Source organism: Equus caballus, chromosome X (genome assembly GCF_041296265.1).
Source record: "Equus caballus isolate H_3958 breed thoroughbred chromosome X, TB-T2T, whole genome shotgun sequence".
Classification (NCBI taxonomy): domain Eukaryota; kingdom Metazoa; phylum Chordata; class Mammalia; order Perissodactyla; family Equidae; genus Equus; species Equus caballus.
Window position 1 is genome coordinate 96799708 of NC_091715.1, and position 24832 is coordinate 96824539.

The 24832-nt window shown below is 38.0% G+C and overlaps 1 protein-coding gene across 7 annotated transcripts in view; it reads left to right on the forward strand.

The window, feature by feature from the left end:
- The window catches only part of DIAPH2 (diaphanous related formin 2), an 814964-nt gene that overhangs the window by 760475 nt on the left and 29657 nt on the right, over window positions 1-24832 (forward strand). Inside the window, exon 28 of one of the 7 annotated variants that reach the window (XM_070258086.1) lies at window positions 17686-22999. The exons of the other annotated variants lie outside the window; for them this stretch is intronic. Within the exon in view, the coding sequence (XP_070114187.1) occupies window positions 17686-17750 (65 nt within the window). The 3' untranslated portion in view covers window positions 17751-22999. Of the gene's footprint in view, window positions 1-17685; window positions 23000-24832 lie in introns of those variants that run through there. 7 annotated transcript variants of the gene reach the window in all.

The following is a 24832-nucleotide window of genomic DNA, read 5'->3' on the forward strand; positions in this document are numbered from 1 at the left end:
TTTTGCAGCCACTGTTTAACATGTTTTAAATCTCTACATATTTTATTCTTGAATCTCTTGAAAGCTAATAATAGTAATGAGAAATATTTATTTATATATATATATATGTAGTTTTGTTTTGTTTTGTTTTTGTTTTCAGTTTATTGTGGGTTAATAAAATAAATTCCTCTCAAACCAGGAGTACATCCCAAACTTGTCATGACTTGCCTATCATTATAGGTTTCTCTTCTTTCTTGCTAATTTATTTCCTTCTTAGTTATTTTTGTAAACTGATTTTTTGTTTACTTAGTGTTAAAAAGAACATAAAGTCTTTTCAACTTACTTTTATATCGTTTTGGCCTTTTCTAGGTGAGAGTTTGAGAGAGATACCAAGCAAAATTATGAGAAATGTATTCATGCATAAATTAATTAATAAAACCCAGAAATTATCACCTGATGACTATTCTTAAAGCTAACTTTAGTTAGTGTTGCTTATAGATATTTTTAGAGAAATATTTATATTTTATTCATTCAATAAACATTGAGTACCTATTGGTGTCGGGCACTATGACTTATCTGTCACTCCCAGATCAACAACCATAGATGTTTATTGATTCTTTGCTGCTTTATTATAATAATTGTTGAACATTCTTTGTAAGTGCATTACTGACCCTTGATAGAAAAAAATATTAATTCGTATTATATTTATTCATGAAAAACACAAGAAGCAGCCTTCCATAGCAAATTCCTTCAGTTGTCATGCCTCTGCTGTCCCACAGATTCAAATAGTATCACATGAGATTGTAGCTGGAAGGGAGAGGGGAAAACTAGCAAGGCTTACTTAAATTGCCTTCCAAGCGTAGAAAACATATCCTCTTTCCAAGAAATGAAACCTAGTAGAACACTAAATCAATAATATACAGACTTAAATGAATATTATTTTATGTGTTAGTTAACCATTATGTACAGTGTCTAAAACCAAAGTGATTCAATGGTCATTACAGCCAAAGAAATGAAGTTTATAAATGGATTGTTACGAGCTTCTTTTTAGTTTGTTGTGGAGTGCTCCTCTAAGGAGAGGGGAGACCAGAAATAAAATCAATGCTCAAGATGCAGTGTTTCTGCATCTCCATTTTTCTACACCGATTTTAGTTTTGATGTTATTTCCCTATGGAGGCTATCTGAAAGCTAAAATTCTATATAAAAATCACTTAGGCCATGTCATTTTTACTGACTAGAAGTCAGTTTTCCTATAAAACATACCACAAGATATTACTTTAACGGTTTTGGTCCAAGGGGCCCCAGGCTGTGCAGACTGCTTGAGCTTCAGCAGTGGCATTCCTTTTAGGCAAGACCCTAATGGTTGTCTGAATCAATGGGCTAAAATTCTATTCATGTTTTCATCTTAGAAAGGCAATTTTAAGTCTATCTTTTACAGGAGGTTTAAAAGAAGTCTTAAGAAAAAGTAAAACAAAAAAAGACTCCGTTGAAAAATAATTTTACAACCCCTTCAATTCCCTGCGTATTTATTGCAGACCTACTCTGTATCCAAGTGTGCTGTCCCTGGCTGCTATGGGAATTGCAAAGACGTTTTGAAATGGTCTCTGCGCCTGAGGTACTTAGGGGCTAGTTGATGAGACGAACTGAACACTTCATTATGGACTCATCAACTTGGTACTCAAGGCCGTCCATGGTAGAGCCTTCAATAGACCTTTTCTGCCTCTCTTTTCCACTCTTTCCCCCATCATCCACCCTGTACTGCAGCCCAACGGAATAATTCCCTTTTCTCTGACTATACGTTACCTTTCCTCCCTCTCTGGCTTTCCCCGTCATTTTCACCCTATCCATTCCTTCAGGTTCATTTCTAATACAAATTCCTTCATGAAGACTTGCCTCCTGAACACACACGCCACTGCCACCCACTCACCCCCAAATCGACTGCTCATTCTCCTTGTCCCTCTGCCATTGCACTTGATTCTTCTTTGTCACAGTTCTCTCTGTATTCTATCTCCACCACTCACTAGATTTGCAGCCCTGAAAGTGGAAACACTGTTTTGCTCTGTCTTCTCCAATGCCTAGCACTTAGAAAGAGGCAAATTAGCTGTTTAGGTGAATTAAAAACGAATGCAAGAAAATTTTGTGGCCATCTGCCAAAATGTTTAGTCAAGGTAACAAGGTACAAGAAAAGGTAGCTTTTTTTCTTGGAAGTTTGATAAAAGTATGTATGCCCATAAAATTAGTCACGTGTCCAAAATTAACCATTAAACTAACATTTACTGTATGTTCGTTCCTCTACATAATGTGTTTCTCCTATATGTGAAAGCACATTATTTAGTCAAAACTATCGTATTAAATTTCCCCAGTAATTCCTAAGGGCTGTCAGCTGCTCATTAAATCTTGATTTTCTGTCAGGAGGAATTAATAATCTTGCCTTTGAGTGAATTTAGAAGCAATGAGGGATTGAGCAGAAATATTTGAATACCTTCTCGGTGGTAAATTGGATACCCAATTTTCAACTTAGTCTTAATAGGAAAAAAGAATGAATTGAATTCAGAAGCTGTTCTTTCCTTTTTCATATTTCCTCCCCTTTTTAACCAAGTTGAAATGGAAGGGTAGAGTTCTTTCTCAGTGGTGAGGGGAAATCTATCTTCCTTCACTTGGAGAGGTTTCTCAAATTCCAATGAGACTTAATATATAGACAATCCATATGGCTAAGTCTATAAGGTGATCCTCTGGAAATCAAAGGAAAATTCTGTACAATAACACAGAGGTTGATTTGTGTGAGATTTAAATAGTGGTTTTTTTCCCTAAAAACAAAGCATCCTTCTTCTCCCTCCCCCCAAATGAATTTTATTGTCAAATACTGATACTAACAACTTTTGAAATTACAGCTCAGTCTCTAAAAGCAAACTGCCCCATTATGACCATAGAGATGTTAACTTACATCAAACTAATAAAATATAGCTCTTAATTTTTAGTTTCAGCTACACGTGTCTGTACATTACCTTAGATTGAAAGTCCATTAAAATTACAAAAGGTTGAGAGACATTGATAAATAGGCTTCAAACCTTGCGGGTTTTCTTTTTTTCCTCCAGTCACTCTTTTTTTCTAACCCACGTTGCATCATGTACCATCCAGCAGTACATTTAGCTGTCATAAGGCTGCTGATGGATGTCTATCCACTAGGCAGCACAGGATTACAGTCAGGATCTCAGGGAGGCAGTAAGGTAGAGAGTGTATTTCTGTCTGTGTTGTATGACTGTATGACCTCGTGTGTGGCACTCCCTTCCACTTTTTTTTCGAACACCAGGTAGCAGTTTGCTTGAAGTTAATTTTTTTTTTCATGCAAGTTAAGAGGAGGTAGTAGCCTACACAACTCCAAATTATTTCTGTTCTCAACTCCATTCTATACTAAGCATTTGAATATAGATGTGGCTCTTGTTCATAACAGTCATTGTGCTTCACGTGGAAGAATGAGGTCCAATTGTGAGGACCCTAGTCAGAGGGACTGAATGCCCATGGATGCCTCGTGTCCCTGCTTCCCCTCCTCTTCTTAGGATCAAGGGAATCACCTCTCAGACCAATGGTAAAACTTGACAAGACATTGTCTTCTGTCTAGCTCAGAAACATTACTTTTCTAGCTCAATCTCCACTTAGGGTATGGAAGGTTCTCTCTGGTTACGTTGAATAGACCTACTCTTCTAGCTTTTGCTGTCCTAGAGCAAGAGAAGTATAAATATCAACAAGCAGAACGAGATGAGTATAACAAGAAGCACAAAGAAGCCAGGAGATGAAAGCCAAAATCTAGATAATCACCTGTGGATAATTGAGAGTTATCAGCAAATCCCTCAGCTTTTGCTCCAAAAGCTGTTGAAGTATGACCAGGTGCTGTTGTTTGAATTTCTGCCCAAGCCTGTGCTTAAACTCAGCCTTCGGATTGGATGCTGGTAACCCTTCTCTCAGAAGTAACTCCAGCTCCAGCCTGTCCTTTGAGGGGGCTTCAGTTTTTCCAGGCCTCATGTCAGTTTCCGGCGTTCCAACCTTTGCCCCCACACCACTAACTTTTTTTGTACCAATGCGGGGCAAGAACTATCCCTCATCTAATCCTCGAAGAATCTTTACAGGATAGATATCATTATTCTCATTTTATAGATGAAGTAAGTGAGGCCCAGAGAAGTAAGTTGCCTAAGGGCATCCAGCTGCTAAATGATCCTAAGGAATTGACCCCACATCTGCCTAATTCTGATTCCTTTGGTCTTTGTGTTGCTCCACGTTGTCTCCCTATTTAAGAATCTTATTTATATTTGCCCTTCACAAATTTTTATCCTCTTGGAACTATATTGGCAGTGAGTTTAGTATCAATTCTTGTGAACTGGGCTGGGCTAAACAGTGCTGATGGAAATGCTCAAGAGGCCACTGTAATAGGTCTAAGTTCAAACCCATGCGCTAATGCCTGTCAACAGAAACCACTCTCTTCTAGGAAAAAGAACAGACCTGAGGATGCTAGAGTGCTTTGTGCGAGGCAAGGCCAAACTCCCTAGTCATTCATTCATTCATATTCTCTCTCTAGCCACCCCCCCCCCGACCCACACACAATTTTTGATAGACACACAATTTTAAGGTCATTTTAATTGGGAGAATTTGTTCGTCTCTTCTTTCCTGATTACATGGCCATACAACCTACCCACAGCAGTATGACTCACTCTCTGGGACTCTGAGGCCCTTTGTTGTGAATTCTCATTTCATGCCTCCTTGCTGAATGTGCTCTAAAGATCGGAGATGGCCTTTGCCTGGAAAGAATGGCATGTCAGGAGGGCTCTTTAAGCCATGTTGCTTTTCTTACTTTATTCAAAGATGGGCACCTCAGCTAACATCTGTTGCCCATCTTTTTTTTTTCTTCTCCCCAAAGCCCCCCAGTACATATTTGTATATTCTAGTTGTAGGTCCTTCTGGTTGTGCTGTGTGGGACGCTGCCTCAGCATGTCCTGATGAGCAGTGCTGTGTCCGTGCCCAGGATCTGAACCAGCGAAACCCTGGGCCACCAAAGCGGAACGTGTGAACTTAACCACTCGGCCACGGGGCTGGCCCCTATGTTGCTTTTCTTGATCATGAAAAGGCACCACTATTCAATAACATGGCCCAGTTTTCTAGGGTAATTTAGTTGAATATACAATAATATGGGCACTGGGGATTAAATGCAAGCCCACTTCTATCCAAAGTTCACAATACCTTTAAAGCAAGGTGTCATATTTTGCTCATTTCTTGTGAATGGTTTTTTGTATATGGCATGTACACTTTTGCTTGTGCTCTCTGTGCAAAATGATACCTTAAAAAAATATATATATCTGTAAAAAGACTAATGTAACTTGGTCTTCTGGAATATGGTTTGATTTAATTAATTGACAAAGATGACTCTAAACCTTTATGTTGCTTTGAAAGGTTAGAAAACACAATAGGTCACAATAAGAACTTGAAATATCTCCAAGCAAAGTACCAACTTCCTGCAATTGAAATAAAGTGAATTTATATATTTGTTGTTTTTAAAGAGAATCTGTTTTGGAATTTTGCTGAGTTATTTGTACATTAAAGCCCATATCAGGAAACCTGCTCATTTATAAAATGATAGTTAGAGATTCTCCCAAGTGCTGAGAAAATATTTTATTTAAATTTTAAAAGAAAAAGAAAAGAAACTAATTTTAAAACACTTATATTTTATTTTTATTTTTTTGCTGAGGAAGACTTGCCCTGAGCTAATGTCTATTGCCAATCCTCTTCTTTTTTTCGTTTGAGGAAGATTGTCCCTGAGCTAACATCTGTGCCAGTCTTCCTCTATTTTATATGTGGGACACGGCCACAGCATGGCTGATGAGTAGAGCAGGTCCACACCCCAGATCCAAACCAAACCTGGGCTGCTGAAGTGGAGTGTGCAAAACTTTCACCACTACGCCACCCGGCCAGGCCCCTTTATTTTGTGATTTTAACTTACTTTTTCTTCATTGTCTGCCTTTATTCATCTTACTATGATCTAATATGTAGAGGGGCTGGCTTGCTAAATGGCTTCAGTATTTGGATTTAATTTGCTGGAAAGTGGGTCTTAGAAATTAAAGTTTTAGCTCAAAACTTGCCTTTCAGATCTTCTTACTTAAGTATATGTGTAAATGTGGAAATAACCTAACATGTACATAAGCACATTCAAAATATTCTATAGCTTTAAATTCTTTTTTATTTTGAAATAATCTTAGATTTACAGAAAAGTTACAAAAATAGTCCAAAGATTTTGCTATACCCTTCACTCAGATTCCCCAAATATTAATATTTTATCACATTTGCCTTATCATTCTTTCTCTTTCTACAGACACACGTGCACACACATGTACACATGCATTACTTTTTTCTGAATGTTTGAAAGTAAATTGCAACATAATGTCCCTTTATCCCCAAATACTTGTGTGTATTTCTTCAAAATTAAAACATTCTTTTATATAATAGCAGTACATTTATCAACATCTCTAAGTTAACATTGATTAATCCTATCTAATTTATGGGTTTTATTCAAATTTCATCAATTCTCCCACTGATATCCTTTATAGCAAAAGAAAAAAATCCAAGATCACATTTTGCATTTAGTTATAAGGTCTTTTTTTTTTTTTTTAAAGATTTTATTTTTTCCTTTTTCTCCCGAAAGCCCTCCGGTACATAGTTGTGTATTCTTCGTTGTGGGTTCTTCTAGTTGTGGCATGTGGGACGCTGCCTCAGCATGGTTTGATGAGCAGTGCCATGTCCGCGCCCAGGATTCGAACTAATGAAACACTGGGCCACCTGCAGCGGAGCGTGTGAACTTAACCACTCAGCCACAGGGCCAGCCCCAAGTTATAAGGTCTTTTTAACCTCCTTAATCTAGAACAGTTCTCATGCCCAAAATGCGTAACCTGAACCTATGCATAAGGAAACATCAAACAAACCCACATTCTACAAAATAATTAACCTGTACTCTTCAGAAATACTGTGCCTTTTTAAGCTATGGTACATCTCCAGGGAAGTACACATGCATATTTTACTTTTCTAATTTCCCCTAAGAAAGAAGAAAAACTCAAAATAATGCCTAAGTATGTTTTCAAATAAGGACTTGTTTTTGAAAGTCAGAATCACTCTTAGACTAAGTTTTTATTTAAACATAGAATGGCCTTTTCAAAAAGCAATATTATATAATAAATTAGGGAAAATCTACCTTCCATATACAGATTTCAGACAATTGCTTGTTCATTCTGAGTTGAGCAATGTTTCTTCCATGGGCTTTTAAACAAAGAACATTTAGCTGTTTCCCGAGTACTCTTGTTGCTAACATTCTGCCTCACAACCGTCTCCCACTACCATGCATATGATGACGACACTTAACTCTGAGCCCAAAAGTCTAGAAGAGAGATCCAAATGGCATGTGAAGTTCTTAAGAACCTTTCTTCTAAGGAGGGATAGATAAGGGGAACTGGGGAGATTCGTCTGCCCAAAAAGACCTCCCACATATTCTCTACCTATTCAGGCTGCATTCATTCATTCATTCACTCATTTACTTATCTATGCATTTATTTATTTTTGGTGAAGAAGATTGGCCCTGAGCTGACATCTGTTGCCAGTCTTCCTCTTTTTGCTTGAGGAAGATTGTTGCTGAGCTAACATCTGTGGCAATCTTCCTCTATTTTTTGTATGTGGGACACCACCACAGCATGGCTTGATGAGCCATGCGTAGGTCTGCACCCAGGATCTGAACCTGCGAACCCCAGGCCGCCAAAGTGGAACTGGTGATCTTAACCACTACACTGCCCTGCTGGCCTCCAGGCTACATTTATTTAGACAAGATCTTCCTGTGAGATACAAGTGAGAGTATCTAATGCTATCAATATTTCACATCTCCACATTAATTACTGCACTCTGACTTGGTTCTGGATTGTGCGTGAATGGAATATTTTATTGAGCAGGGAGAATGGAAGAAGTGATGTGGAGCAGGGGTATCTGATGAGAGGGTCTCTTTGGGTCCTTGTACTAGGGAATTATGAGTAGCAAGAGAGCCCTGTCCATCCACTAAGAGGCAGGGAAGGAGTCCTGAAAAATAGGCAGCAGGCCACCTACTTTGCAATTTTGCCTGTTAACACCAACCTAGGCAGCCCAAGCCTGGTTTCGAGTTTGTCACAGCTGCAAATGATGATAAATGATATCAGTAACACTTTCTGGTTATCGTCTGATTGTAGTACTGATGAGTCAGTAAAACAGGTGTGTCACAGTAGATTATTTTCTTTTTTTAAAAATTTTTTCTCCAGAATTTGTTTAATCCAATGGCTATTTTTAGAAGGCCCTAAGTGGATTTATCCCCCTAGTTATTTCCAAAACATAAAGTCTCCCATACTGGCTATTCTACATATAACTTTCTTCCTAAGACATTTGTAAAAGTTCCTGTTTTCCTTCTTCCCATTCTCCAGAAATGGCATTATGAAAGTAAAAGCCAGCAAATTATAGCAAAGTCTGGAAAATGAGTCAAATGTTCCACAGTTGTGTATGAAACATTTGTGACTTAGTGATTTGTGGAAAATAGCACTGACTCAGCTAGTGATCATGGCAAGAATATAGACTTCGAGTCAGGAAACTAATTTTCGTCCACAATTGTGTGACCTTGATGTGGTCACTAGGGTTCTCTAGGCCTCAGCAGTCTCCTCTTGAATGAAATAAGGTCCTTAGACTAGATGGTCTCTGCGTTTTCTCCCAAGCTATAAACTCAGTGGTTTTGAGTATAGAATTTACAAAGCCATTTAAGGGGAAAAAATTCCATTCATTTATGATGAGGCATTTATTGAGTTCCTACTACATACTGCATTCCATATAAAGGAAAAAGCTAGATATCTTAACCCTACTAAGTTATTTTGTAAAGTTTACATGAAAAATCAGGAAGTCAACACTGGAAACAAATGGATAGTTAATAAATTGAAACAGCAATTAGTACAGCCTCAATTAAATAGTGGACTTCCAGATGGATGGAATCATAACATTCAGGGCTAGATTATATTTGAGAATAACTACTCTGAGGACTAGGGTTTTATGCTCTGGAAGCATCACCTCAAAATACGGCACCTAATTCATTTCACTCTTCACTCAGTAGGATTTTCTTTTTGAAAGTACAAATTTCTTTCCTTTAAGATAAAGGAAAAAGAAAATTTCGGGATGGCTAGAGTTTGTTTGTTTTAATGATAAGACAACTCCATATGGAAAAGCAAGATATATGCTCCTATCTGAACAACCCAAAAGAAAAAGAACTTCTAAGTCGTAGAGCGTCGAAGGGCTGGAGATAGTTGTTGACTTCTTAATCATTCCTATGGTATTCGTTTGCTGGGGCTGCCGTACCAAGTACCACAGACCGGGTGGCTTAAAGTACAGCAATTTATTTTCTCACAATTCTGGAGGCTAGAAGTTCAAGATCAAGGTGTTGGCAGGTTTGGTTTCTTCTGTGGCCTCTCTCCTTGGCTTGCAGATGGTGCCTTCTCGCTGTGTCCTCATATGATCATTTCTTTGTGTTGTCTGTGTCCTAATTTTCTCTTATAAGGACACCAGTCATATTGGAGTAGGGCCCACCCTAATGACCTCATTTTAACATAATTACCTCTTTAAAGGCCCTATCTTCCAAATATAGTCACATTCTGGGGCACTGGGGGTTGGGGCATCAACATTGGAATTTGGAGGGAGACGATTCAGCTCATAACACTATGTTTCTTTCTATAATAATGAATACGAATTTGTTCTCCCTACTCTTTTGTGCATTGAATATATTTTACTTTTGATTGTGCCGTTGCTTTGTACATGTATCTGCTTATCACAGGGTGCCAAGGATGTGAAATTTATTGCTTCAAATTACATCCTAATTAAGATAATTAAATATTCACAACATTTCCATAGCATTTGATTTTTTTTTTGCTTGTTAAACATAACAGAATTGGATGTCATTCGCATATCACAGATTGGCCAATAAACCCAGCATTTTCACCATACTCTCTGTTGATAAGGATTTTTTTTTGGCATGGTAATGATAAATTTTATTGCCTTTAACTTCTAAGATTCTCTTTATTACAAACACAATGGACTTTTTACTAGGGATATTATATATGCAACAGTTGTTTCAACCTGAAATAGAAATCCTTAGAGAGAAAGTATTCAAGTCCAGTGTGGCCCAGTATTGAAACATAAAATTGCAACTTTTCACGTTTCACGAAATCCTTGATTCTATTCTCTGGCTGGCTTTAAAAGACTTTATGTAATGAGCAGGTAAAAAAAAATAGTTCGGAAAATGTGAGGGTAAAAGAGTTATAAGAAGGTATGAGAGAGCATAAGGCCTAACTTAAACGATATGCAATAATCATATGGCTATGGTGCCAGACAGCCTGGCTTTATATCTTGACAGTTCCCACTTACTAACTTACTGTACTTCTTTGTACCTCAGTTTCCTCATCTGTAAAAGGGGGTATGTAATGATACCTATATTACAGGCTAGATGTGATGATTAATAAAATAATCTACAGAAAACATTTAACATAGAGCCTGACGTATAATAAATTCTCAACAATTTCTAGTTATATATTAGTGTATGTGTATATATGTGTATGTGCCTGTGTCTGTGTGTACTTGTATGTATATTATGTATACACATATATAATATGTTTACATATTAAAATTCATTTTTATTTTTATTTCTTTTGTGAGGATGATTGGCTCTGAGCTAACATCTCTGCCAATCTTCCTCTATTTTATGTGGGATGCCACCACAGCACGGCTTGACAAGCAGTGCTAGGTCCGTGCCCGGGATCTGAACCTGTGAACCCTGGGCTGCTGAAGTGGAGCATGTGAACTTAACCACTACACCACTGGGCCAGCCCCTAAAATTCATTTTGATATTCTCCAGCCTCCCTTTGGTATACTACTAGAGTGGACATAGTTCAACTAACAGCCGGTCCTCCTCTCATGGTGGGTATACTAGCAGAGACATAGTCAGCTGGAGAAGTCAGTCTCCAATGGTACATCTTGCTGGAAGCAGACACATAGGCTCCATGGCAGAATGTCTGATGGTTGCCTCACAGATGCTACTTCTAACCTGAAGGGGGATTGCTGCACAGATGCCAAATCCTTTCCTTCCACTCCTCTCGGTACTTGAGCAATCTCTTGATACCTATAAAGCTTTGTAAATGTCGTTAAGTTTTTCTCTGGGCTACATATGGCCTTCATGTTTAACTCATTTTTAAGCTCTCAGAAGATAAAGACCACACACCTCCCTCATACACCTTCAACGGTACCTGCTAAAAACTTTCTCACACCTTAGACACTAAATAAATCATAAAGTTTGGTGGCGTCCTGAAACTAACCCATAATCCAAGAAACTGAGAAGGGCTAAAGACGTTCCCTCCTCTGGACCCCCATTAGTCTAGAAGGTTCAAGAAATCCCTGAAAGGCAGGATAGAATAGTGATTAGTGCATGGACTACAGAGAACAGGCTACCTGGATTTGAATCCTCGCTCTGCAACGTAATACTTGCATGACTTGGGCAAGTTGTTTGACTTCTCTGTGCCACATTTTCCTCATTTATAAAATGGAGATAATCTGATTATCTACTTCACAGAGTTAGGAAATTAAGTAAATTTCTGTTTGTAACATGCTTAAAGCAGTTCTTGGCACAAAGGAAGTGACAGCACTTACTCTGTGTGTGCAATGTAAATAACATCAAATATTGTCTGGCATTTCCTAGCTACTTAAAACAGTGGCCCGAAAATGAGTCTGTTCCACACAGGTCTTCCAAACCAAGGCCACTATAGCCCTAGGAGAGATGCCCCAACAAGGCAGCTGTAGATCTCTCAGCGTTTGTGTTGGGCTTCGTCAGCAGACAGAGTATTATAAATTGACTTCAGCCAAGCCTTTCCAGAAGAGGTCTAAAAAAACAGACTGGTGGGACATTTGGTATGTGTTTCTTTGATGCTTTACGATCTGTGTGTCTTGTGTCTGCTTCATGAATTTATGTCTCTTTTTGGGCTTGCACTCTGTCATTACTCATCTGTGTCTGTTTTGACATAGGCCGGTCACTGGAAGAGAGGAAGAACACGGGTCTCGGTATATTCTAATGCTTCTTTATGGTGATAGCTCTAGTGCCAACAAAGAAATAGTCGCATGCCCGCAACCAGGGCTGCATTCTCCAGAAAAGCAGTTATACGGCAACCTTTAAGAAAGGCAATCTTCTTTCATCTTCAATTTTGTGTTTTATTTCACTCTACAGTTTTTAAGTGAGAGGATAAGGGAGAGAGACCTAGCTACAAAGGTGAAATATTTTTACGGAGACATCATTTTAATGAATAGGATGGACTATAGTTGTAAATAGGGTGAGTGGGAGAAAGCCTTATTAAGAAAATGAGAAGTAGTGATGAAGAAAATGACTTCAGAAAAAAAAAAAAAAAAACTAGGAAATGAATGCCAGCATAGGAAAAAGGTAGTAAGGTAGAAAAGGAATTTTTTAATGGAAAAAATGAATAAAAGGTGATTTTATTTTGATTTTAAGTAAGACTATGTGTCAAAGCAATTTATAAGCAATAAAGTTTTATATGATGGTAGGGGCTGGTTATGTTTGTATAGCAAAGACCAGGTTAATGAAATGGCTAGAGAAGTAACATCTTACCAGCTTTTATGTATGGACCCACTGTGTGCATTACTGTGATTTTTATTGTAAACTTACCCTAAAATAGGTTTTATAAGCATCAGCAGTAATAGCAACAATCCCCGTTACTCTCCCATTCTACCAAGATTCAGGAACATTCACATGAGCATTATGTGATCCATTTTAGAGCACAAAACACCAGCCAAAACATCAAAGGGAAGATCCTACAATAGAGAAGCAATTTCGTTGGGTCATTCATGATCCTAAATCTTTCAGCTTTGGCTTTGAGATCTCTGCTCTATTCCCAAAGGGAATGATGGTAGAGAGAAGAAGTCAATTTTCCATGGGTTTTATGTCTGTCGCTTTCCCTCTAGCCAGAATCATCTTGGAATTAAACACGCATGGAAGTTGTAAAGGGACTCTCCATATGCTCACTGAGAGTCTTAGTTGGCAGAGAAGGATAGACACTTTGGAGAATTCGTTTGACGTAGATCCTCGACCAAGTAAAAATCATTCATCATCCATTTATTTATTCATTCAATAAAAATGTATTGGGTGCTGTATTCACTTCCTAGGGCTACTGTAATATATTACTGCAAACCGGGTGGCTTAAACTACAGAGATTTATCTTCTCACACTTCTGGAGGCTAGAAGTTCAAAATCAAAGCATAGGCGGGGTTGGTTGCTTTCGGGGGCTCTGAGGGAGAATCTGTCCCATGTCTCACCACTAGCTTCTGGTCGCCAGCAATCCTTGGCGTTCCTTGGCTTGCAGCTGCATCACTCCAATTTCTGCCTCTGTTGTCACATTGCCTTCTTCCCTTTGTGTGTTGTCTGTGTCACCAAACCTCTCTCTCTTAATAAGGACACCAGCCATTGGATTTAAGGCCCACCCTAATTCAGTATGACTTCATCTTAATTGGATTACTTCTGCAAAGACCTTATTTCCAAATATGGTCACATTCACAGGTCCTACAGGTTGGAACTACAGTATATCTTTTTGGAGGACACAATTGAACCCACAACAGGTGCCCTCTTCATATCAGATACAATGCTACATGCTGGGGATAGAAAAATGAATAACATGCAGTCTCTGCACTCAGAGACGTCATTCAAGTGGGAATAGAGAGAAATATATAATTATAATATAGTGTCATAAATAATATGTCATAAATAATATAGTCTCAACAAAATGCTATGGGGTCACGGAGAAAAGGGTGACTAGCCTTGTCTTAGATGACCAAGAAAGCTTTATCATGGAGCTGTCTTTTGAGGCACTGGATAAAGGATATTGGAGCTCTGGGGTGAATTCATGGTCGTGAACGTGTGAAGGGCATTCCAGAAAAAAGCAGCACTATGTATAAAAATATGATGTTGCGAAAAGACCTGGCATCCTTCAAGAAAGGCAAAGAGTTAGTTTAACTGGACTATCGTTGTTGGAGGTGGTAGATAGAATACACGGGTAGAATACACAGGAGAGAATGAACAGGTGGTAGGTGTGGAGGGCCTTCTATTTCATGCCAAAGAACATGGGCTTTATAATACATAGTAGAAAGCCTTTACCAGTACCCTTGTGGATATTTTTTAATCCTTAAAGTAATACTGAATGGATTTAAGCAGTATCCTAAAATGAAGCGAAACAGCACTTAGGAAAACATCTTGCAAAATTGGAAAGGCCATTTTGATTTAAAGAAAATTATTAAAATTATAGAATAATTTTAAGGAAATGCATTTTTATTTATCTCTAGTAGGTTCAGGAACTCCAGCTAAGTTAACAAGATTCAGTCATTCAAACCATTGCCTAGCAGAGGTCCTTAAGGACCCACTTTTAATGAACAAATATGGCTAAATTGTAATTAGCATATCAATTGTTTGTATGTAAATTGATGCTTATAAACTACTTGAGGGGATTTGAAAAGTTTGTTCTCTTAAGCATTTTAAATATTCTCCTTATAATCTTATTTATACTATTAATTTTAGATTATCTGTGGAGAAGGAGTGTACTAAACAAGGGTAAACATCAACCGAAGTCCCTGGGCAACTGATGAATTCTGAGTTAGTCAACTTTTCATTTATTCAACAAGTTTGTGTTACTTAACATCTGTGAACCAGATTCTGTCCTAAGTAGCAGGGATTCAGAGATATGACAGGACACGTCACTATGCTCATTGAACTGATGGTCTAGTTGGGGAAGCCAAGGTGGAAACAAATAATCACATTAAAATAAAACTTGTTGCGTTGGATAGTGGTGGTATATCCAGGATGCTGGGTGAAGGCCATGGAAGAAAGACCCAACTCTGTGGGAGAAGGGAAGCACGCTACGGGCAAGGCTTAATATTTAGCTGAACTTTGAAGGATAAAAAGTGATTTTCCTAGTAGACAAAGAGACTGACTGTGTAGTCAGTATCCTAGGTATTGGGCACAGCTCTTTAAAAGGCTGGAAGAAATAAAGGCTATGCCACAGTCCTAGAACTGCAGGAAATTAAAAGTGGATGGCTTGAGGTACAGATGCGAAGGGGCAAGGTGAGAGATGAGGCTGGGGAACTGGACAGCAGCCAAGAAAGGTTCTGCTACAAAGGAGTTTTATATGGTATAGGATCTGCTGACAGGTTTTAAGCAGAAGAGGGCCATGATCAAATTTGGGTTTTAGAATGAGACCTCTGGAAGCAATCTGGGGGAGGAGACTATAGCAGTGGTTTTCGGACACTTTTTCTTGTATGCAGAGAAAACGTTTCCGAATAAAGTCTTACATCTAACCAAGATAGATAAAAGATGAGAGTGGTATTTTATTGGAATAAATGTGTATGTTTCAAGGTAGAACATTTATTTACTATGAAGTCAATAGGAACAGACTGCTTCAAACTAAAAAGTGTGAGATTGGGGGTTACAGATACAGCTCCTGTGTTACGTCAGATTCAGCATCAAAATGACGTCTGATTTATTACTGTACCAAATTGAGACCATTCTGATTTGCAGCAGTAAGTTGTATAGTTTTAAACAATTCTTCTTGCCATGTCAGGGTGCTCGTCAGTTGAACTAGTCTAGAAATATAAAAAAAGACAGAGACTGGGGGAAAAATCCCTAACAACAGTCACTTCAGCTCACATAATTTACCATGAACAGAGGCACTGAAGACTTTTAAAAAATGCTAAAATCATCCATGCTATAGTATTACATCTTTATTTTATGTACTCCCTTTTTGTTTCCACATGCATGGTAGACACGGTAAATATCTGCTGGATTAAAATGATCAAGAACAAAGTAAAAGTTTAACCAACAAAATACGTACTTAAATAGTATGAAACCACAAGGATTTAAAGTCAAAAGTGGCTATCTTCTACAGCAAGACAGATATTCACTGGCATTTGTCCTCTGGTCCAACTTCCAATTCTGATTTATACAATCCTGACCTACCAAAAAATTGGATATATTTCACATCCTGGGAAAAAGAGATCATGCTTTAAGAAGGAAGAGACTCGTAAATTTGCATGGGGTCAGAGGAGGGATGTCCCTCTCTAGTTCTATTTAGCAACTGCTGCTAAGAAGGGTTAGGAACCAGGCCGGCCCCATGGCCGTGGTTAAATTTGCACCCTCCGCTTCAGCGGCCCAGGGTTTCACTGGTTCGGATCCTGGGTGTGGACCTACTAATGCTCATCAGGCCATGCGGAGGCGGCGACCCACATAGCACAACCAGAAGGACCTACAGCTAGAATATACAACTATGTACTGGGGGGCTTTGGGGAGAAGAAGAAGAGAAAAAAAAAGATTGGCAACAGATGTTAGCTCAGGTGCAGATCTTTAAAAATAAATAAATAAATAAATGTCTGGATTCTTAAAAAAGAAAAAAAAGAAGGGTTGGGAACAAACCTCTTCAAATCCTACCCACTTCTCAGGACCCAGATCAAATCTCACCTTTTCTGTGTAACACAATGATATCTCAACATTTCCTGGGGGTCGCCCACATGCCAGGAACAGCACCAGATGCCAGAAATACCAACATGGAAAAGAGAGACTCTCATCTAAATTCCTAGCATCTCTTTTCACCAACTTGCTATTTAATCTTTTTGTCCATCTGTGTACAAGGCTCTAAGGCCCTTGAGAGCAAAATTTCTGTAAGTTTAATTCAACATACTTTGGCCACAAGCTTTGTGGCAGGCCCCATATTAGGTGTTAAAGATAGAAAGATGTAGAAAGCAAGTCCTCAAGTGGCTTGCAGTCTAACCTGTCTGAACCCCAGAGGGCTATGACAGTGTACACACGAATAGCCAGCTAGCTGAGGGTACCTGCTTCAATGCTCTGACTAGATTAAAAGTGTGATTAAAATGTTTGTTCCCTTTTTCAAATGTGTCATTTTCGATTTCACTTTCTTCTTGAGACCCTGATGATGCCACATGAAAAACCCATAAGTTCAGCCTCAATTATACTTTATATAGACTGGACTGTTACACTAACAAGGATTTTTTTTTTTTAAAGATTTTATTTTTTTCCTTTTTCTCCCCAAAGCCCCCCAGTACATAGTTGTATATTCTTCGTTGTGGGTTTTTCTAGTTGTGGCATGTGGGACGCCGCCTCAGCATGGTTTGATGAGCAGTGCCATGTCCGCGCCCAGGATTCGAACCAACAAAACACTGGGCCGCCTGCAGCGGAGGGTGCAAACTTAACCACTCGCCACGGGGCCAGCCCCAACACTAACAAGGATTTTATTATGCTAACCATTGCAACAGCTCCTTCATATTATGAAAGTGTAGAGCCAACTTTCACACTTTATCTTATATCTCAGCGTTCCTTAGAGTTATTTGAAACAGACGAGGGGGGAACAAACTTTAATTTTCTGTTTGTGGGAATATTTTGTTGGTGGTGGTGGTGGTATTGGGATATTGTTATTAGGGACTTTTTTGCCACCTTCTTTTAGTGCTTATCGCTATACAACTGCTGTATTTGGTGACATGTGTCATTTGATTTAGTATCACGTACTCCGATCAGTTCCTCTTCCGAGTTTCTGTACTGTCTTGATGCGTGTATTTGTTTTGCTTTCAAAGAAAAATCAACAGTTGAATTGCCGGTGATAGACACACTGGTAGGACCATTCTTAATGGATGTGTAAAGATCATTTCTCTTCCCTTAAAGTCGGTAAGTTCTCCTCCACTATAATGCCTTTTCAATGCAACTCAGTAACTGTAGACTACTGACTACTGAAGAGTCGACTGCCGCCTTGGGTGTGTTTTCAGTTGTTGGCTTTTCTAAGTAATTACTTGTCAGAAAGGACGGGGAATGGAGGAAAATATCCATTCTGACACCTCCTGAAATGGAAGTGTTAGTTGACTATATCTGTTACATCACACTGCACCCATTCGGCATCACTAATCACAATGCTAAGTGACCTTTTACTTGACTCGCATTAAACTTGTGCTGCTTGACCTTTGAGCCTCCAGCAGGCCCTTCCCCAGCCCCCTGCTGTATCTTTAGTACTAATCTCTTGAATCATTTTCCATCTTGAGGATCTGCCTTGCCTTAGAGGTACTCTGACATTTGCTAAGACTTCCCATTGGACTTCGCAGACATTTCCAGATCATGACAGTGTCATTTGATGTCTTGGTTTTAAGCATCATCAGAGTGGCTTGTGCTGAAGAACCTGAACTAAAAAGAAAATGATAAAATAAAAAAAACGAGACTCTTTCTTCTGTGCTTGTTAAGATGGCATGGAAACATACTTAGTTTTGTAAATTATGAATACAGTCATAGAACCATGAATATTTTTCAAGGGATCATAGTATAAAATAGAGAGCCAACTGTAGAAAAGACACAAATGGCCCATTTGAAAGAGGGTTTATCTTTAGACAGGCCTTGTGGTTAATAAATCCAATGATAATAAAACTTTGTGGTTACCGGGTAAGCTATTGTTTATTAACTACTTTAATTTTACAGTATGTTTCTTGATCCTCACAAGGAATGCACGAACACAGTAAGATAGTGTTACTCTTCTCACTTTGCAGGTGAGAAGACTGAGGATTAGAAAAGTTAACCGATTTATTCCTAATTTCCTGGCTTGATTGAGGCAGAGAAAAATTTGAGCCTAGGACTTCTGAGCCCAAATTCTGTGCTCTTTCCACTATATCCTGCTGCGGCGACTTGTACCATGGGATTTGGGCTGATCATTCAGGAACTTTAATTGGCAAAGCAACCTGTGTTCAGGACAGAACTGAGAACTAAGGTAGATATTAAGGCAACTCGGTACTTGTTCAATTCATGTCTGTCTAGCCTGTAGTTCACGCAGACAACCCCCAAAAGTAAGGATAGTTAGCTTGTGCAAGTTAATTTTGTATTGGTGCCAAAAAAACCCCCAACGTTTAGAATTATATTTCCTTCACATACTAAATTAGCAACAACAAAGTTATAAAATCTTGTCTTCATTATTTTCTGTTGAAATGTCTATGGGAAAATTAGAATTCTGCTAATTGATTTTTTTAATTCATAATAAGTCCTCATACAATGGAGGCCTATCTGAGAAGACTAGAAATCTATTTTATTTATCTTACAATCTGAAAAGGGAATATTATAAAAATTAATAAGGCTTCCTAGAGTAGGAAATAAAAGTTTAAAAAAGGAAGTAATGATCAACATTAAGCTCTTTAAATATGTAAGAGGCGTTTAGAATTACAAAGCAACCTGGGGGGGACCAATTGGAAGGATTGATGACAATGAAAGTCATCATGTTAGGATATTTGACAATGCATTTTAGGATATTTGGCAGATCAATCCTTCGGTTTTATGCCTTCAGAGATATGAGGCCAATAGCATGTCTAAATCAGGCGTATATTATGATCTACTTTTCATCGTTGCTGTGAAGAAGGGTGAAATTAAAACAACTATCACTGTGTGGAGCATATTTTTAATTGGAGGATAATTTTACACTTAATGTTTCTCCTTCAGTTTCAAACATCACTTAAATTACTTTGAGGAAGTAGTTTATTCCATCAGAAAGTTAAGGAAACTGAAGTAGGGGAGTTTGCAGTTGACACTCAGCTGTTCTGAGTTCACTGAAAGTGAAATGCCAGCTGCCAGGGATCAACTGCAGGAAGCTCTCTTGAGGCTCGTGAGTGGGCCGAGAAGTGGCAGATGAGTTTCTGTGTGGGTAAGGTAATGCATTTAGGAAAAAAATGAAGGTAAAATAAGCCAGGCTGTGTGCACAGGCTGGCAGGCTCTGACTTCCTGGTTTTGATCTTGAAAAGGGATCTAGGAGCGACTGGTAACTGTTCCTGAAAAAATTAGCTCAGGAAGGTGCTGTAGCCACAGAGGTCAACATTCTGCTGGTCAGCACCTGGAGAGAGATTAGCATCCAAACAGAAGACGTTCTGTTTTCTTAGTACAAGATTAGGGTCCTCCAGACTTGATGAAATATTGCAAGTAATTCTGCTTGCTGCCCCTTTAACAAAGCTACTGCTATTGCATCAGGCCAGAGAAGGCATTTGTAATGAACCAGCAAATAGTGAGGATTCCGTTATGAAAGGCTAAAGCAATTAGGGCTCTTCTGTTGGAAAATATAATGGTTGAGTGAGGCTGTGCTCGGAGCTCATCAAATCATGAAATCATGAAAGATTTGGATAGGATGTACACAAACCTGTTTATCACACTCGAGAATATTGGAACTAAGGAGTATCCTTGGAACACTACAGAGGTAAATGATGGCCAAGGGGAAGTACTATCCATGGCTTATGGAATGCGTTACCCTAGAAGTTGTAAAGAACTAGCATGTATAAAAAAGTAAAGCCAATTTCCGGTCAATTCCTGTACTCACTGTGGATACATGGTTAGCAAAGAGAAGCTTCGAGAAGCAAAGGAGGACAAACCATTCCTTTTTACAGAGCATTCCTTGGTGCCTCTCACCAGAAATAGAATTGTGAGGCTAAATAGATCATGAGTATGGTATTCTTCAGGTTTTTAGTTTAAAAATGCATTAAAAATAAAAAATGTATTAAAAGAGTTAGTATTGAAGATGGTAATGCATTTATAGATTACAAAGCTTCTTGTTCTTGTCCTACTTTTGATTGTACCTTTGTTTATATGAAGCACCATCCTGTCAAAGTCACGCACCTAGAAATTCAGGCTCTGCTTGTGGAGGCCATACGGTACAGTGGTTCAAGTTATGGATTTGGAAACTCCAGAGATGTCCACCACTTATTAGCTGTATGATCTTGAGCCAGCTTTTTAATTTCTTGAAGGCACACTCTCCTCATTTGTAAAATGACTTCATAGTACCCATCCTGTAGGATTGTTTGAAGAATCATTGACATATAATATATGCAAGTCACTTAGCAAAGTGCATGGCACCCAGTAAATGCTAAGTAAATGGCAACTCTTACTATTATTGTGGGCTAAATGAGCCATGTATACCACCCTGGATTCAAAAGCTTGTAACAAATATGATGGAGAAGGTGCGTCTTTTCCTAATGTGATTTTTTAAAAGTTTTTTGGCCATTTTGAATGTAGAAATAGATGAAACAGTACAATGTCTAATAATGATATCAAATTTACTTAATTATACAGATGTATTCAAATTGCATATGGTAGAAAATAATATCTTCATGTAGAAATATTGCATCCCCCCTCCAAGACCCCATTTTGTAAAACAATTTTGTCCAAATTCTTCACATATATCTCTGACATCAGTGTTTCTATAACCACGGGAGTCAATTTTTCAGTCACCTGACAGTTTTCTGGAACACATTACATTTATATCCATCTAAGTTGTTAGAGATACAATAATCAGTGTATGACAGCATCACTGTCATTTTTATCCCAAGCCACAAATATCCATTTGCATAACACTAGATCATTTGATGATTTCATTCATTCTAAATTTGTGTATTTTTTATCTTCTCTGGCTATTTACTGCATTGCAGTAATAAGTAGTCTTTCAAAGGCTTTTTTTATGATGATACCCAACATTTAATACTGTGAGGTCATACTCTGTAAATAATTCTTAGATCTGTGTTACAGTTCATTGTCTCCAACTCCCAAATATGTAAATTTACCTCCATAATCACCTAAAACTCATATTAATTAAGGTTGTCTCAGACTAATGGGTATTCTCCAAAGAGTACTTTAATGTTAAAAATAAAATGATTTAGATAAAGCACTTATAATTAAATAATTTATGAGGACTTGAATATAACACAGCTTCCTTTTTTCTGAGACATAACTGGGAGGAGAGAGGCATGCTTTATATTTAGGAAGATAGGAATATACATTTTCTTGAAATTTTTATCCAATTGTATGATTTTGAAAATATTCACATTTCTTATTTTTATTCATTCCATATATGCGTTAAATGCTGGGATGATCCAAACATGTAGGAGACAAAGTTCTTACTGTTATAAGAATTTCAGACCTTAGAGAATATTCGAATCAAGAAAAATGTTTTGAACACCTGCTATGTGCAAAGCATTTGCGGAGGGAAAGATGAGAGTTGCAACCCTGTCCTCAACAGCTTACAAGCTATTCCAGGGGTTTAAAACAAATATACAAGTAATTCTTGCACCTGGAAAAGTAAGGAAGCTATAAACTGCTCTGGGGGTTCACAGTCAGGAGAAGTCATATTGAGTTGAGCAATATCAGAAAAAGCTTCAGCAAGTCAATCATATTTGAGATGAAACTTAAAGTATGTGTAAGATATTCCCAGGCATTTGGTAGTAGAGTAGTGGGAAAGGGGACCAGAGTCTATAGGAGGGTGAAATGACATGAGCAAAGGCGTGGCAGAAGAAAAGAAAGAAGGATATTCAGGAACAATGTATAGTCCATTTAGATGTCATGTACAATTTATGGGAACAGTGGGGAGATGAGACTGGGCTGTAAATGAGATTAGGCTAGATTGCAAAAACCTTCTAGACTATGCTCAAAAAGTTTATTTTTCTCCTGTAAGCAATGAAGAGAGATTTATTAAGTGGACACTGAGTTATCTGATTGGGTTTGTATTTTAGTTATCTTTCTAAGCTGATTTCTAAAGATAACTGTGAAGAGACTGAAGTAGTCTGAGAGAGAGAATAGATTGAGGAAAAGTTGAGAGATTTCCCAGAGGAATTGGAGACCATTTAGATATTGGGTTTCAAAGCGTAGGAGGATTAATGATGACTAAGTATATAGCTATACCATTTAGTTGTGCAGGTTTGGTGGGGTAATCAACAAGTTTGGTTATGTTGATCTTGGCCATAATGTGTGAGGGGCCTGCAGACATGGTTCACAAGGCAGTACATAGAGGAAAAAAAAAGAGGTGAAGAGAGAAAGTCTATATGTAAAAAAACATACACAATAAATCATCACATGGAAAAACACACTTTTCACCAGCAAGTAAAGAAATTCAAATTAACATAACAGTAAGGTAGCCACAGATATCTATTAGAAAGTCTAAGCACAAATTGGGGTGTTGGCAGAGCTGTAGGGAAACAGGTACCGTTTGATGGTGGTGTAATTGTGTGCCAATTCATGGAGATGAAACAAAGTGAAAGAATTAGATCACAAGAGAGTATAGACACTGATTCTATCCATCATAATGTGTGTATATTGACACATATTGGAGGAGAATTTGAAGGAATATAAGTAGTTTAGTGTTCATTTGCATTTTCTTTCTGGAACAGTTATTTAAGTGCATTCTAATTTGAAAAGAATGGAATGAAAAAATGATCCCCCATCCCACCCCTAAAACACATACACGTACACACATCTTTGCAAATGGATTATAGTAAAATATGATGTTCATTGTTTGAGATGTGGCAACATTATCTATAAATCAAGGACATAATTGAAGTTGCAGTTCCCTTCATTATCTACCATAAGTCTGATGAGGCATTTTTTGATCACTGTTTATTATAGTAATGAGAAAAGAGGAAATCCTTTCCTCATAAATCCTGACAGTCTGTATTTAAAATCCTTCCTCAATATGAATTCATTGCCCCCACTAAATAAATACAGAAAGCATAAGCTTGTTATTGCTTATTCTCTCTACCTTCCTCTCAATACTCAGTGGCTCATTCTTGACCTTTACCTATCAGTCGATAGTTGCGTTTTTCCCCCCAAGGTCGATAGATTGAGATGTGTTTATTAAGCACACACAGCTAAGGTTCAGATTTACATGCAGCTAACATACTGAATGAAGTGAATGCCTACTATGTACTACACATTGTTGCCTGGCACTCTACAGAGAAGTAGAGTGTAGTAACCTTGATAGTAACCATCTGAAGTCTGATGTATTATCCCTATTCTTGCATGACAAAAACTAGGTATCAGTTCAGTTGGCTATTCTCTTCAGAACCTTGGACAGTGCTCTCTCTTTTCTGCCATGGTGCCTTTTAAGTGGCTAGTTCCCAACAAAAAGGTACACTATGTGTTATGGCTCATAGTATAGTTTTAAACATACAAAATGGCGTATTTTTAAGAAATATTTTTTTTAAAAAAAAAAGAAATGTGCTGCTTTTCCTCGTTTAAAAAAATGTATACTGTTGCTACAAAATTTCTTTATAAGGGCATTTGAAAAATTTGATACAAAGCAATTCAAAGTTATACAAGCAATTTCAGTGGAATCCAAACATGAAGTAAGATTCTCTACTACTTTAAGGATTTCAATTAAGTAGCACTTATAAGCGGATAAAAACATTTGAAGTTTTATTTGAAGAGGTGTTGGCATGCTGACCAATTACAACAGGAAAGTAACATAGCATTACATAATACAACACATAATGCAAACAAGGAGAATTTTGAAGTAAGGCATGGAAAACCATGAATATCAAACTACAAGGACTAAATGGAAGCATCAAAGGGTGGTTGGTACAATCAAGTATGTTAACTATGAGAATGTTTTTGGACTCATCATATAACATTATTAAAACCACATTGGGATGATTGCACTGCTAGCTTCTATGTGACTGCTGGGATATTATTAAGATTAGAAATGTGCCCCAGAAGATAAGCAATATTTTAAGGTGGGACCAGGAGAAGCTGCTGGTATGATTCACATAGAAAGATGAATTGAAAAACTGTCTTGTTTAACAGAAGAAAAGGAAGAGTCTGGGAGGAAAGGTAAATATCGTAGGAATAGGAAACGTGGCTATAAGGTAATGAGATTCATATACGTAAACCATGTATACGCAAACATCCATTGCCTTTTGCCCTAGTCACACTGTGTTTGTGGCTTGC